The following is a 16687-nucleotide window of genomic DNA, read 5'->3' on the forward strand; positions in this document are numbered from 1 at the left end:
CCATGACATATTGCAATAATTATTGCATGAAATGTAACAGAGGAAATTTAAGTAGCTAATTCTTTTTGAACTAAAAAATGTAGAATTGAACCTGTTCATGAGTGATGGTGAGCAATAAAAGAACCTTCTTATTACAGTCAGATATAAAATGCTGTCTTATGTGAATGAACAGTTGGAAAACCTGTATATAAATATGAATGAACTGCATTTTTGATGTAAAGAGGTCTTCAAGTATTGACCCACCTGTAGCCCTCTGTTTTTGAGGAAATTTAGTTTTCCATCCTGATGTTTCCATCCTGATGTGGATGCCTGCAAAATGGAAGTCTACGTATAGGAATTATTTCTTCAGATGCTCTTGTTCAGTATGCAGGCTGGGTTACTACACAAGGTTGGGATGAGATTAGTGTGTTTCTTTAGCATGTCATGGAGGGAATGATCTGTTTTTTTAAATGGAGCGATCTTAATGCATCTACTTCTCTTCCGAAGAAACTGATATCGGATTATTGGAGTTAAAGAAAACTAAAGACTTTGGAAAGACATTCAAGTCCATAGGCAACAACATCTACTCCTTTGGCCTAGGTGGTCGCTTTCTTTTTGCATCTGTGATGATAGAAAAAGTAAGAAAATCATTCTTGGGCTTCTTTTGTGTTTCTATAGACTTGGTGCCTTCATTTGTATCATGCTTTTTCTTTCTTTCCTTTAATGCAATGTCCACAAACTGTGAGCCATTGAGATATTGAGAGAAGCCCAAAACAACAAACAACCCCCCCCCCCCAAAAAACCCTATTCATAGTTCTTCCAGTGGTGCATATGCTGATGGAAAAATACTTCACTGGTTGCTGTGAGTGGAAAGGAGACAAATACTTGACTAGCCTTGGGGAAAGATTGGAGAAATAGCACCAAGCAATTTGGTCTGGTTCTTCCTCTCTCCTGGCCTGCATCAATATTTTTGTTCCTCCCAAGATTTACAACATCATATGCATGAGTTTTCCAATTACAACCCAAGTATCATGCTTGGCTATGAGATCCATAGATGTTGCCAGATGTTTTCAGCTTATAACCAGTATCATTGTTCTTTATTGTCTGTAGCCTGCTCTCCCTCACACAGCTAGCCTGTTATCTACCAGATCTTCCTACCAGGTATCCCGTCTGTTGCAGGTTCTTTTATATATATATATTCCTCCATCCATACATTTTGGCACCCTTCAGCCTCAATGTCCAATACCCTACCAATGGCTGCTCCTACCCTTTCAAATTCAGGAAGCAAAGGCCATTCTACAGAAGTTGAGAAGATACTCTCAGTGCACACGTATCATTTTCATCACCATAATTCCAGCATCCCCATTGCCAAAAGCTCCTTTGTTCATCTAGTGGCCACCACCAAGCACACACTGGTGTTTACTTGTCTGAACTGACCAGACCTGAGGCCCAACTGAGCCCCAGAGGACTTGAACTTCACTTTTCGTGCCCCCTCTCTGTTTGTTGTTTTTCCCTCAAAGGCAAGCCTGCTCTAATGTGCAAGTTCTTTGAAATTCTGTCATTGCTTAATAAACAGGAACATTTTAAAAAATATATCTTATAAAAACAATATCTCATCATAATCATTTTCTAGTTGTTTCATATTATGAACAGCTTCCTCATAAATGAATATGGATGTTTTTAGAGAAAATAAATATTTTTGCTTTATCTAGACCAATACAAGGAGAATCCATGTGTCACTAGATGAAGGTGAAACATGGAACATGGCTCAACTTCCTTCAGTTGGACAAGAACAATTTTACTCTATTTTGGCAGCGAATGATGACATGGTGTTCATGCATGTAGATGAACCTGGAGGTGAGAGGGAATACAAAGTGGGTGATGTATCATTCAGTATATCCAAATTTTGTTTGATTATGGTTACAGAATTGCATTTTAAAAGAAAAACGGATCTCTAAATTGTTGTTATTGTATAGGCACAAAGATTTTACTTAAGACAAAAGTGTTTGAATTGCAAATAGTAAATAGATTTCCAGCAGATTTACAAATTGTTGTTTTGAGAATCTGTTCCCAGTTTTCATATATATATATATATATATATATATATATATATATATATATATATGTATGTATGTATGTATGTATGTATGTATGTATGTATGTATGTATGTATATGTATATATATATACATACACACACACATACATACATATACATATACATATACATATACATATACATATACATATACATACATACATACATACATACATACATACATACATATATATATATATATATACATACATACATACATACATACATAAACAAACAAACAAACAAACAAACATGTGGGCTACCTGACAACTTTCTTTTCCACGCCAGTTTAAACAAATACATTGTATGAACATGTTTTTTTTTTTTTTTACTTAGGTAGACTTCATGTAGTTCTTCATTTAGTGTACTATTACTGCAATAGGTTTTAGGCTGATCTAAAATACAGATTGTATGCAGGAGCTTTCTACCATAGTAACTTACAGTTTGTTGGTGAATTATGATGCAACTTAAAACCACCGTCTGTAAAATGCTGTTTTTCTCCTTTCGATTTGCTATTTCTTTCCCAGATACTGGACATGGAACAATTTATACCTCTGATGATCAAGGTATCATATACTCCAAGTCCCTGGAAAGGCATCTCTATACTACCACTGGGGGAGAGACAGATTTCACCAATATAACTTCCCTACGAGGCACCTATATTACCAGTGTGCTTTCAGAGGGTGGGTTTTCATTTTTAAATTTCTTTAATTGTCACTGAAAGTTTATAGAATTGCTGAACTCTGCTAAGAGAATGGTTAAAATATTTGGATACAATTTCATTTAGAATGAAAGAAATACTCCTATCACTCTTAAGTAATATATCTAGACAATGTTCTTGTGGAACAGCACTTTTATAAAACTCTTAACCATAATTAAATTAGCTCTTTGGCAGTGATTGTTTATGCGATATTGATTAAAACTATTTAGTTTCTGCCTGAAATTAAAACTTTTTACATTACTTGTGTAAAGTAAGAAGATAAAACGAAGATATGGCAAACTGTGATATAAGGCAAGCAATTTCTGCTTCCAAACCTACACTTCTCAAACAAAAAAATAAAAGAGGCTACACTAGACTGTCTGGAAAGTCCAACTTGCTATCCAAGAACTGGTGCTCCCCAACTACATCTCCAATTGAGCCTTTGAAGGGAGCAGGAGGCGTGGCTACACTAACTTTGAACTCAGTCCTTGGGCAGCAAGCTGGAGTTAACCCATGCTTGGACACTCCAAGCAGCGCCTAGGAGAAAGATAACACTTCTGCATAGGAACTGGTATTTGAAACTTTGAGGTCAGAATACATATATTGGTCAAATTGCTTCTAAGCATAGGAATGATTATTATATCATAAGTAACACAGACAGAACAAGCGTGGTCCTATCTTGTTTCCTTCCACATTTGAAAAATTAATGATTAGGTGCCAATTTAAATCAGTATATATAAAATGCTTTTTTTTTTCAAACAAAGTTTTTTTTTTATTACATATTTAAAATTCTTTTGTAAACAGTGTTGTCTGGTTTCCTCCCTTTATCATTTTCAGATATACGTAATTCATTTTACATTATGTTGCCATTTCCAATTTTAGCTGTATTATTTTCTTCCCATATTTTCCAACTTTTAATTTTTTTATATACATAAGGAATGTCATTTTTTATCCCTTTAGAAATAAACCAAATTTATCATTTCATTTCCATCTATTTTCTATAAGTAACATGTATCTTCAGTTTTTTATATAATCAACATTTTACTTAATTAATTTGCATAACTACTAATATTAGTATAGTTCACTCACATCTTAATTAGCTACATTAGCTTAATTAGTGCTTTTTCATACAACGTAATCAGTCCCTGAGAAGAACGTACTCTAGAATCTACAGTGTGTTGCCATTATAAACTTGTAAAAAGAAATTATTGAAGGAAGATTATTCTTTCTTGCAGGACCCTAATGGATGGTTTGCTTGTTGATTAGTTTCCGTATCTACTTATTTTCCTGAATAAATTTCAGATATTTTCTGCTTTTAGTTTAATTAAAGTGTAATCTGTCTTTGAAAAATAAAACCTGACAGGTTGCTAGAGAAAAAGCTTTTTAGTATTTTTTGCAAAGCATGGTTCTTTGATGCTTGGAATGATAACTGTTGTCTAACTCGCAAACAAACAAACCCATCAAATTTTAGGTTTTCTGAAGATATTATAAGGATTATAGTGTATTAGACAAAGTTATGGATTTTTTTCTTTTTTCTTCCTTCAATCAGATAATTCCATTCAGTCTGTGATTACCTTTGATGAGGGAGGAGAATGGGTACACTTGAGGAAACCAGAAAATGCTAAGTGTGACTCAACAGCCAAAAATAAAGAAGAGGTTTGTTTTTTAATGTATTAGTAAAAATGGGGTGTAAACCTAATAAATGTTGACAAGCAAAAGAAATAGGTAGGTCCAGACTAACTTTTACTGCGATCAAGGCATGCTAAGATGTTACACAAACAAAATTGATATATTAAGCAGCCTTTGGAATTGCTCAGTTGGACGTTGACTTGTGGGGTTGTTTTAATTCATATGCAAAACAGATTAATGCCTAGAATTTGGGCTAACATTAAAGTGAAATATATTATTAAGAATATTTTGCAAGGAAAGTAGAATGCTGAAAAATGTATACTGAGTTGAGTTTAATTGAGCCAAAAGAAACAATAGAAGATGGTTGATCCTATAAAATTAGAAAGTTTCTTGGACCGTATAGGTTCTGAATGAATTGCCTCACTTTTGAGATTTTGATTTCCTTGGCTTTGCATTAATAAAGGTTTTCTATATTGGCAGATGCATTGAGACGAGTAATGATGCTAGCTTTGCGTTTGATGAAATTGGATCCATGATGCACTTGTATTTTGTCCCTCATTCTTGTTTGGATTATCTTATATTTACAGTGCAACCTTCACATTCATGCCTCCTATAGCATTTCCCAGAAGCTGAATGTACCTATGGCACCTCTGACTGAACCAAATGCTGTTGGAATTATTATTTCTCATGGTAATGAATTAATCTTATGCACACGTAATATGTAATGAAATAATGTGCAAGAGCAGAGACTTTCCTTGTGTTCCTTCACTACCTTCAGATTGCTTTTTCTCCCTGCTTAATTGGGAGAGATACACTGTAAAAGGATGTGAGAGACTAAAAGGACTTGACAATGTGTGACTGGTCTTTGTGAGAAAATTGGTATAATTACCATTTATGGTGCTTTATGTTGCAGGAAGTGTTGGAGATGCTATCTCAATAACAAACCCAGATGTTTACATTTCGGATGATGGTGGCTACACCTGGTCACGGACACTTGAAGGTCCCCATCACTATACAATCTTGGACTCTGGGGGCATCATTGTGGCTGTTGAACAAACTCCTGTTGTCAAAGAGATTAAGTATGCAAGAGTTTTGCTAATATTCATTTAGTGGGAGGACATAAGTTCTCTGTTTGCCTCTCACCTCCACATTATTGTTAAAGTATCAGTTCAAAGAAATTGTTTTTCTGGTATAATGTCATATTGAATCACTCTGAAATTAGAACATATGAACTATAGGAAAATGGATATGAGCCAGCTTTAGATAAAAAGGATTGCAAGATAATTTATAATCTTATTTCAAAACCAAACTCTCCAGAACAAGTGGCTTAATTTGAAATTAATATACATGGAATTATATCCAAGAAAAAAGCTTAGGAAAAAGGATGCAAAAAAGAAAGGAAGTGGCAGTGAGCATATAATTTGGGGTAATACAGGTAATTCTCGAATTACGGTTGTAGTTGAGTCCAGAATTACAGCTATAAATAATGCTGATCATTAATTGGGATCACTGATCCAATTTTATGACTTTTTTTTGCAGAAGTTATTAAGCAAATGTGGTGGTCGTTAAGTGAACATCGCTATCACTAAGTAACGACTGTGGTCATTAAGCAAACTCATTGTTTGCAATGACCACTTTTGTTGGAAACCCAAAGTAAACATTGGTTTATGGCAAAAACCCTAAATTGCAATTATGTGTCCTTGGGATGCTGCAAACTGCTGTAAATGCAGGACAGTGGCTGAACACTCCAAATGGGATCGCATGACTGGTGGGGAGGGAGAAAAGTGCTGGAACTTTGAATCAGGATCGTAAGAAACTTTTTACAACTTTGACCAGTTGCTCAGTGACTGATCACCTGGACTCTTGTAAAAACACGAGTTCTTGAGGAAAAAACGAGCTTTGTTTCCTGAGAGGAAATTATTTCCCCCCCCCCCCAAAAAAAAGAAGTGGGGAGACAGTTGTTTTATATATATGTTTGGGTTTCGTTTTCCTGAATGATTCCACATTTTTGGGGCCTAATAAGATGAGTCATCAGTTGTTAAATTGGCTGCCTGATTACTTTAAATAGACTGGGACCAGGATTTGAAACCAAATTTCTAATCATTATTTATTTTAGGTTCTCAACAGATGAAGGGCAGTGCTGGCACAGCTATGTTTTCAGCAAGGAACCCATCTTTTTCACTGGTTTGGCATCAGAACCTGGAGCAAAATCAATGAATGTTAGCATCTGGGGATTTCAAGAGAGCTTCTTATCTCGCCAGTGGATCTCATATACCATTGATTTCCAAGATCTTCTCAGCAGAGACTGTGAGTGAGCTTACTACTTATGGAAATAGCAGCAGCCACACACTATTATGGCTTTACAGATCAGAAGAGCAGAGGCAGAACATCTTGTATAAGCTGTGATGTTATTCAGAGGTGATTTGGTACTTTTCAAAATTAGAATACGGGGTAGTCCGTGCTTACCAACCAGTTGTTCAGTGAGTATTCAGAGTTGCAATATGAGTGGTACTTACAATGGGTCCTCAAAGTTCTGGCCCTTCCAGTACCCCCACAGTTATGTAAGCATGATTTGGACACTTGGCAATTAGCTTGACTTTAATGACAGTTGTAACGTCTCAGTCACATAATCACCATCTGGAATCTTCCCTGTTGACATGCAGAGTCAATGAGGAAGCGGGGAAGGAAAACCACACATTGCTCTGATAAGGCTCTCTCTCTGCCTTCCTGAGCATTGTGCCAAACTCTGCTTCCCTCTGCCTCCCTGTGCTCCCGTCCACACCATGCCTTCCTCCGCTCAGCCTCCACACACTCCTCAGCTCCCCAGCCCTTGCATTGTGTCTCCATTCCTCAGCTTTCACACCACAGTAGCCCCCTCGCCCAACTTGCATGTGACCTGCACCTCCCCTTCTTTGCTGGCAGAGGATTACAGGAGGCCATCACAGCCGAAAACGGAGCTTGGAGTCTGTTTTCGCTTGCAGAGCGCTTAGGCCACCCAACATGAGTGACGTCAAACTGGCCATGCCCACCCCGGTTCCCCAAGGTCAAACATAATCCTGATGTGGCCCTCAATGAAATTGAGTTTGACACCTCTGCTCTAGACTATGTAATTCTACAAAACATTTCCTCCATCTTTGTTCCCTTAAATTGATTGTACAGGGAGCGGGGATTTCTCCCTTTATTCCTTCCTGTTGATTGGTGTGTATTGCAAATGCAGGGTCCATGAGATGTAGCTTTGCAAACTCTCAACTGGAAAAACTACACATTTCCCTTAGAGTCCAGTAATACCTGATTGTAACACTTTGTGAAGAATTGAAAATTGTCAGGAAAAACACTTACTACTCTTTTTAGTTTCTTTTGGCAATCTTAGAAATCTGGCCATTATTCTTTCCTCAGGTGAAGAAAAGGACTATACAAAGTGGTTGGCTCATTCCAGCAATCCCAATAACCCCACAGATGGATGCATACTGGGCTACAAGGAGGAATATAGACGCCTTCGCAAATCCTCTGCTTGTAAAAATGGCCGGGACTACATTGTGACCAAGCAGCCATCTGTCTGCATTTGCACATTAGATGACTTTCTTTGGTACGCTAGAGTGTTTGTAGCACCTTTTCCAGTTAACAAATTTTACTACAAGGCATAAGCTTTCATGAGTTGCTTTTGGAAACTTCATTAGATGCCTAGAGTGTTTTAAGCACTGAACAAATCATAGTCTAATCTGATCTATTTGCAAAGCTATACATGTTTTTAAAATCCAGTGGCTGGATTAAAAAACCATCGTACTTTAGAATCACGTTAATAACCACATTCAAATAAATTTAAAAAATTAAGCAATGAAGCGTGAACACTGCCATCTTCTGTGTATGACATGGCATAACATGCTTATAGTCCAAACTACAAAATCTGTTCCAATGAGTGACTAGTGAACAAGAGAAAGCAATGTGACTTAGTATGTCACAAAGATTACTAGAGATTACTACAGGAAGCAGTAAGAGCTGTGCTAGAAGCTGGTTATGATTACCAGGTTTTATTAATAGGTTTGTTTGAGATGGCACTATTTTGTGCTTCTGCACAAAATACCTGATCTTATGCTCTCAGTTATGGCTGCACTTGCCAATATTTCTTTTAAAAAGGTATATTTCACAGCAGTAGGATTCAGCAAACAGTAAATACAATTGTTCTAAAATTCTAATGTATAGCATGCCTTTAATTTTGGCACAAGACCTATTTTTTCATGTATTTTTCATTCATGCTATATGTGAATGAACATAATATATTCAATTATATACATGTGTGCCTTAAATATTTAATGTATTTACAAATTAGATGCTTATTCTGGAAAATGAGTAGGCAGTTGCCAGAAAAGTGTCCTCTGGAAATATGGGAATCTTTACTAACCAGCTTATCAGCTGGATGTTTGCAAACAGGTTATACAACGCTAATGGTAGTGAGAAATCAGCAGGCTGTTAAGCACTAACTAATTGGCTGGTTGTTTCATACAGTGTCCCATTTTTGTGTCTTAAAAGATTAGGGGATCAGTAAACTGGTCGGACAAGATTTCTTATTTAAATTACTAATGAATGTAGAAATCAGTGATCTTAGGTAAAGTTTGTTGTGGGAGGACCAAGATAAGGCAAACTTACTGTTTACCAGTTAACATTAAGGGAATCTTGGAGCTCATTCAAGAACTAAGATGCTATGCAGTACTGTTGTTGAATATCGTACCCCCAAAACAGCAGCAGTATGTGGCCTGAATATGTGATTTAGATTTCCTGGAATTTGTTCAAGCTTTCCTCTACCATTATGAACCTCCTGGAAAATTGGCAAACTTTTTTGATAATATTTTTATCATTGCATTGCATTATTTCCTTTTTCAAACAGTTGACTGGGACTTCAGTAGAATCGTGAACTGTTAAAACAGGAACATGCTTCCCCCAATCAGGAAAGCATTCAGAGCCATCTCTGTACATTTCTTAGTAAATCTTTCATCCCTACAAATTTTATAGGTTCATGGCCTAAGTCAGCATGGCCAAGAGTAAGACGCTTTGAGAGCTGTAATCCAAAATATAGAAGGCAACAAGTTATCTACATCATACTAAAACTTGCCACCACCTAATGAGCTGTCCATGAAAAAATGGAACCCAATGATGTCCAGAACAATACCATTCAGAATATGTCCTACTACATGGCCAAATGCAGGTAGTCCTTGACTTACGACCACAATTGAGCCCAAAGTTTGCTAAGTGAGACATCAGTTAAGTGAGTTTTACCTCGTTTTATGACCTTCCTTGCCAGAGTTGTTAAGTGAATCATAGCAGTTGTTCAGTTAATAACATGGTTGTTAAGTAAATCTGGCTTCCCCATTGACTTTGCTTGTCAGAAAGTTATCAAAGGTGATCACATGACCCTAGGACATTGCAACCATCATAAATATGAGTCAGTTGCCAAATGTCTGAATTTTGATCCCGTGACCATGGGGATGCTGCAGTGGTCGTAAGTCACTTTTTTCAGTGCCATTGTAACTTTGACTAAATCGCCTAAAAAGAGCTGTGGTGAAGCAGTGGTTAAAATGTGATATTGCAGGCTAACTCACAGCTCACTGGTAGGAGTTCGATTCTGACTGGCTCGAGGTTTACTCGGCCTTCCATCCTTCTCTCGTAAGTAAAATGTGGACCTAGATTGTTGGGGGCAATATGCTGACTCTGTAAACCTCTTCAAGAGGGCTGTAAAGCACTGTGAAGCAGTATATAAGTCTAAGTGCTATTGCTCTTGCTGAACGAGCTTTTGTAAGTTGTGGACTACCTGCATAATTCAGGATAGCCTAGTGTTTGAAATCCTGAATAACTCACAAAAAAGTAAGGTATGGAGGTTTCTATACTGGCGATATCATCCCACTTCATTAGTAATGATGATATCACCAGTCTGGAAACTTCCAATACAGTAAGCTCAAGTAGAAAAAACTGTCTGTGGAGTTAACAAAGTTCAGTGGTGAAATTCAATTTTTTTTTACTGCCGGTTCTGTGGGCTTGGCTTGATGGGAGTGGCAGGGGAATGATACTGCAAAATCTCCATTCCCGCCCCACTCTGGGGCAGGTATTTGCTGATTCTCCGAACTACTCAAAATTTCCGCTACCGATTTTCCCGAACCTGTCAGAACCTTCTGAATTTCACCCCTGCAGTAGTTACTGTATTCTTGTGAGCCATTTGTGCATCTTCTCCCTGCCTGTCAACAGCCATCACCAGCCCCGCAGCACGCATGCCATCCTTATCTGCTTACTAGCCTGTTTGCAAAGCTCCTGGGACTCACTTAATGAACAATTCTCATTTAATGACAGTATTGGAGAGTGCTGGGATTGCTAGTGCTAAGCAATGTGATCACATGACATTGTCCTTTACGATGCTTAGCGCTAAAAATTCCAGTCCCAATTACCAATGTTAAGCAAGGTCTCTCTGTAGACCAAGTAAATCTTCCTTTTGCTCTGGTCATTTCTGCTCAAAGAGAAACATTCAAAAAACCCAGGTTATTAAGCAGGGCAGTTTGTTGGGAAGGAAGTCATTATAAACTGAAGCAACTCTGGCTTTTTGTCCCCAGACCAGTATGGCAAAGAGAACAGGGACAATTTCACCTCATCTTTTCCACCAACCTGATCTCTGTAATACGTGTTAGGTAAGGTCAATAGTGCACAGCCAGATCCTGAATGTTACCATAGTTTTCTTGTTTTCTAATCTGGCATTCAGGAATACCATCTTCATACTGAGTTGGGAAGGCACCATCAAATAGAAGACTATAGCTGAGAGACTAACAGAAATCAGGAACACCTGTCATTTCTGTATCCTCCTCTGCTTGCTATGCTTGCAATGCCTGCCACAGAAAAACCTTTCATTACTTATTTTCAAAGGGTATGCATGCACGTGTGTGTATATGTGGGTGTGTATGTATGCATTGCATTCCTGATAAAGCATCTTAATAACCACCTCTCCCCCCTGCAGATATTTATATAACCACAAGTATCATGATAACAGTCAAAATCTTTACAGTCTTCTTTCCACATAAGCTAAATATCAGTAAATATTTGTGTAAACATGCATATATGTTTCAGATTAAGTCTATGGCTTTTTCCCCCTATGTATTTGTTTATTTATTTTTCTTCTAGTGATTTTGGCTATTTCCGCCCAGAAAACCAGTCTGAATGTGTGGAGCAACCAGAGCTGAAGGGTCATGACTTGGAGTTCTGCTTGTATGGGAAGCAAGAGCTGTTAAAGACCAGCGGGTAATTTTCTTGTAAGACCCTAATGCAGTGATGGCTAACCATTTTGCCGTTGCGTGCCCACACCCATAATGCAATCACGCATGACACACACACCGCGCGCCCTGTGCATACACACACACACACACACACACACACACACACACACACACACACACAGGCATTCCACCCTGTGCATGCACTCCATCCCCGTGCCCCATTTTGAGCCTAGCGGGCCTCCCTGAAGCCTCCTGCGACCAAAAATGGGGTGCGGAGTTCGCATCACAGTCCTAATGCATTAGCATTAGTATGCAAATTGATGTCCTTAACCAGCAGGAGAAATTGAAAGATGGGCTTAGTCTTGTGGATCCTTTTGTAAAATAAACTGTTTAAACTGTTGGGTTTTTTAGGGTCTCAGTGCTCTGTTAAACAGCATTCCCTTCTCCAAAGTATAACCTGGCCCAATGAGAAAATCCCATGGGATCAGGGGATGCCTATGATGATAGGAAACGGTTTGGCCAAAGTCTGGAAAGGAATGCTTAGCAGACCTTTCCCTGTTGCCTTTCAATGATCCAACCTGTTTTGGGAATAAAGGTTGTATAGGAATGAAGGCAAATATAAGTGTGTCAGGATAATTTTGTAAGATCCAAACTGGGACTAGAGGTCTTCTGAACTTTCAGACTCATGCTGGAGCTCATCCTCAAGGAATTTTTCTCTCACCAGAATGTGTCTGACTTTGGTAAGAGAGAAGTTCTCTGAGAATGGGTTCCAGCACTAGTTCAAAAGCTCGGAAGACTAAACCTCTGGTCCCGGGGATGCCACATTATCCTGGGACACTTATATTTACCTTCATTTGTATACAAACTTTACCTCCCAAAACACTAAACCGCTTGGATTGGATCCTGCTTAAAGGGAGAATGTACAGCCTAACTCTGTGTGTATATGAGAAAAGATAGAAATGTGAGTGAGAGATGAAGGAGTTTCAGTTGCCACTTGAAGTTCACTGAACCGAGAATATAAAAGGAACATTGCTTTTTAGCACATGAGTTGGAAAAGATGGAAGTTAAGCAGATTGAAGCCAGAAGGAAGCAACAGACAGCTAGGTGTGTCGATGTTCCAACAGTTGGAAAAGATACAGCTAAGACAGCTCAAAACTAGGAAGACCTAGTGCGAGATAACCTGTGTTAACCAGGCTAGTTTACCAGCATCAAGCTTTGAAAAAGCTTGCCAACAGGCTTGGGACTGGAGATGGTCCAGGGGGTAGGTCTAGTAAGAGACCCTGGAGCTCTATAGGGTAGTGACTCAGGCCATTGAGTCCTGTGATAGACTGGATGACCTACTAAATCGCCCATGAAAAAAGGCCTTCCAGAGAAACCACAGCCACAAAGGACACAAAAGAGGTGGCCAGTTGGACAGGCTGACTTCACTGGGGAGGATTCCTGAGGCGAGGTGATAATAAAGGTTTTAATCCTAGCACATTTGGAGGGTATGAGGTTTGGAGAAGATTCTTTTCCTGGGTGAACCTCTCCTGATTTATAAGTTATATTGACCCAAAAGTTCTATTGCCAAAATATTTAGAGAGCAAAGAGCTTGATCAGAACATTCATTGTTTATATGCCAGGGGTGTCAAACCTCACTGCATAACGTCGTCACGTGATGTATTTCAACTTTTTGCCCTTTTGCTAAAATGAGCGTGGGCGTGGCCAGTGTGTGACGCATCCAGCCTGCGGGCCTCTGTTACATGCCGTCATGTTAATTGTTTAAATATCATTTTAAGGGCTAGTCCTAAAATAATGCTGACTGTAGGGGAGTGTTGTAGAGCTCAAGATAATTCAAAGTCAATTAGACAAATAAATACTGTTCAACTTCCCTGTTCTGAACTGGCACTGGCATAGATGAGCAATCTTTGCTGGCTTGGGATGCTGTCATTCATTAAAAGAAAATCACCTATTGAATAAAATTACCTATTGAAACTCTTTTTGCTTTTCAGCTATCGGAAGATTCCAGGGGACAAATGTGTAGGTGGAAAGAATCCCAAACGTAAAGAGACAGATCTGAAACAAAAGTGTACAAGCAACTACTTGAGATCAAGTCCATTGGTATGTTACACAAAAAAGAAAGGAAAAGTAAACCTGAAATAATTGTGGTGGATAAGAGATAACACAGTTTAAAAAGAGGGAGGGGGGGACACTGCCAGTGAATAATTAATGTCTAAGAAGTATTTTTCATAAAATTTTCTGATACTATTAACCTCAGTTTTGTGGAGTCATTGTGATAAATGAGCTTTGGAGATCAGCTGCTGAGACCAGCTGCTTTGCAGTTTAGCTGCTGATTAGCATTTTGAGTGAGGGAAATCTAATTGCAAAGGGCTTCACCTTTTTCCAATTTCTTTTTGCTTTTCTAAATCTGCTGCATTCAAGACAGGAGTGCAGGCCCTTTTGGTAAGCAGCAATTGAGAGGTGCTAGAAAGATCATTATGGAAGCACTTTGTAACTACAGTGGTCCTGTGTCTAATAATGTGTTACTTAAAGCTTTAGGCAGCTCTCTGCTTTCTTTCTACAGAATACCTCTTCTAACTCTACTCCAGTCATCCTGGCTGTAATTGCCTTGATGCTCATCACTGCTGTCGCTGGAGTAGTCATCATTAAGAAATACGTCTGTGGGGGAAGGTGAGCCTCAGAGTGGAGAATGACAAAAATAGAGCTGCAGGGGAGGAAAAATGGAACAGATGATATGATGCTGTCTTTGTTACATAGATGTGGAAGAAAGAGAACTAGACTGAAACACAATAGCAATGTCATCTTTATATGAGGGAGAAACAAGATACGTGTCTCCATAAACTGAGTGTTAGTGATGCTGCTAAACTCTTTTGCACTCGCTCTCTCTCTTTTTGCCTCCAAAGCAAGTCATTGATTTTGTTTGTTTCCAGAATTGGGATTTGTGATTGAATGAAAGCAGTGGGGAAAAGAGGCCTCTGGGCCCTTTGAGCCACCTGATTGTTCCAGATATGAGGGGATGCTGCTGTGAATAATCTAGAAGAAACTGCTGTGAATAATCTAGAAGAAACTGCTTTTAGATTTAGATCAATGAGAGGCATGAAAGGGGGGGGGGGCATCCTGAGCAGCTGGGGATCGGGTGGGGAAGAAAGGGTTTTTGTTTTTTTTTAAGCTGACAGGTTTGTATAGTCAAAATCAGAGCAGTGACAAGATTCTCTTCAGTTTGCCTGGAGACAAGGGGTTCACCCAGATCAGGAATAAAGCTCAGATCAGATTTGGCCATTTGTCAGAAACATCCACCAATCACTGAAATGTTTGATTTGCTGTCTAGTTGTATATGGCGTGGGGATGGAGGATTGCTTATCATTTAGAGAGAACTTAGTGTCACAGAGTTGGAGAATCACTGATATAATGAGAATCACTGATTACTTCTAGGCTTAGTAACTTCTCTGACCACTGTTCCTGTTTCTATCATTTTGGAAGGTTTTATTCCCTCCACTTTTTATAGCTTATTGTTATTGCAAAATAGTTTACTGAAGAAATTGACATCAGCAATAGCAGCCGATATATTAAGACCTTCAAAAGATCTCTACTTTAACTTCTTAAAGGAATCTGAAATGATATAACCGAATGTACAACAGTTTTTTCATCAGTGTTTTTCACATTCCTAGATTTCTGGTTCACCGGTATTCTGTCCTGCAGCAACATGCAGAAGCGAATGGCTTTGAAGGACTGGACGTACCTGGGGCCAATAAAACTGGTTACCATGACGATTCTGATGAGGCAAGTGGCATGCATCTTTCTAAGTAGTCTTGGTTAGGCGAGAACCTGACAACTGTGAATTGTCTTTCTATATTGTTTTAGCATATGTCAGTTTAAAAAGATGATCTGTTTTCTGGGATAATGGGGATAAGAGACTGGCTGGCTTCACATTTACCACAGCCAGCTTTTTGAGAAGAACTCTTAATTCAAAATACTAATTAATTTATACTATTTTTTTCTTTCTGTTCAGGATTTGTTGGAGTAGTGATGTTCTCACCAAGATTGCACACTTCATGGGCTTGGCTGCTGCTACAGAAGGGCATGAATGCCAACAGTCCATTTTACTTCCGATATGGATGCCTTCCCCGTATCTGAGAGAGTCTATATTCCTTTTGCTTCTATCAAATGTCTAAAATGAACAGAGCTGCAAGAACTGCATTAGATTTTTTTTAAAAGGGTGAGGGCAAGGTTCTCTAACTCTTGAGGGATGAAGAAGGAAAGCTGTTTAATTTAAATATAATTTTATTTTAATCAGATTTTTCCAGCTCTAAAAGGAGAACTAATAGGACTGTGAAATAAGGATTTCACTAAATATTAGCGTTACTAGGTACAATGTACTATGCTGCTGGAAGAAACTCCCAAATCCCCAAATGGGAAACACATACTGCGCTCCAACATGGTGATAAAATTGCATTGAAGCTCTTTAGCACAACAACACTCCAGCAAACAGAGCAATGAGATGCTGGTCAGAGATTGTGGGTATTAACCAGCATTACAATGGGCTGTGTGCCAAAATGCATTTTATTTTTGTTTCATCTAAAATGTAATCAAAATGGGTAGATGTGTACTGTAAAGATGACTCCAAGGCTTGAAATAAGTCTGCAGCCCAACATCCTATGATCCCAAGGAACTGAACTGTGAAATTAGCATGTGTACTGCCGTAAATTCAAAAACAAACCGCACACCTCTGGATGGGAAAGAGATTTTTTTTTTAAAAAATAATCTAAAAATAAGCGGTACAGATCTGTTAGAAGTAAGAGTTATTTAAATTGTTATCTCTTTAGGTACTAAATTAGATACATTAGATCAGTTCCTTAAAGGAAACCTTTGTTACTTGTGGCAGCACTATGAAGGTTTCAGTATTTTCCTTTTCACTGTTTTCTTGAAAGCAATAGATTGGTGCTTGCCACTTCATCACCATTTTACTGTTGTGGATTTATGAGCCCCTCTGTATCAGTACAGCTAAGCTGCTATAATACCTTGTGAAATCATATGC

The 16687-nt window shown here is 38.4% G+C and overlaps 1 protein-coding gene across 2 annotated transcripts in view; it reads left to right on the forward strand.

Annotated features, from left to right (window-relative positions):
* The window catches only part of SORT1 (sortilin 1), a 53651-nt gene extending 37253 nt beyond the window's left edge, over window positions 1–16398 (forward strand). For both annotated transcript variants that reach the window (XM_087719874.1, XM_014058312.2), the window contains exons 8-20: window positions 487–617; window positions 1692–1836; window positions 2604–2759; window positions 4326–4432; window positions 4993–5095; window positions 5319–5484; window positions 6522–6712; window positions 7802–7991; window positions 11561–11677; window positions 13644–13752; window positions 14216–14322; window positions 15321–15432; window positions 15662–16398. In XM_087719874.1, the coding sequence (XP_087576000.1) occupies window positions 487–617; window positions 1692–1836; window positions 2604–2759; window positions 4326–4432; window positions 4993–5095; window positions 5319–5484; window positions 6522–6712; window positions 7802–7991; window positions 11561–11677; window positions 13644–13752; window positions 14216–14322; window positions 15321–15432; window positions 15662–15676 (1649 nt within the window). In that variant the 3' untranslated portion in view covers window positions 15677–16398. The remainder of the gene's footprint in view (window positions 1–486; window positions 618–1691; window positions 1837–2603; window positions 2760–4325; window positions 4433–4992; window positions 5096–5318; window positions 5485–6521; window positions 6713–7801; window positions 7992–11560; window positions 11678–13643; window positions 13753–14215; window positions 14323–15320; window positions 15433–15661) is intronic.
* Window positions 16399–16687: the final 289 nt, after the last annotated feature.

The sequence above is a fragment of the Thamnophis sirtalis genome, unplaced genomic scaffold, assembly GCF_051295495.1.
Source record: "Thamnophis sirtalis isolate CommonGarterSnake01/CBP01778 unplaced genomic scaffold, rThaSir2_p1.2 scaffold_7, whole genome shotgun sequence".
NCBI classification, from domain to species: Eukaryota; Metazoa; Chordata; class Lepidosauria; order Squamata; family Natricidae; genus Thamnophis; species Thamnophis sirtalis.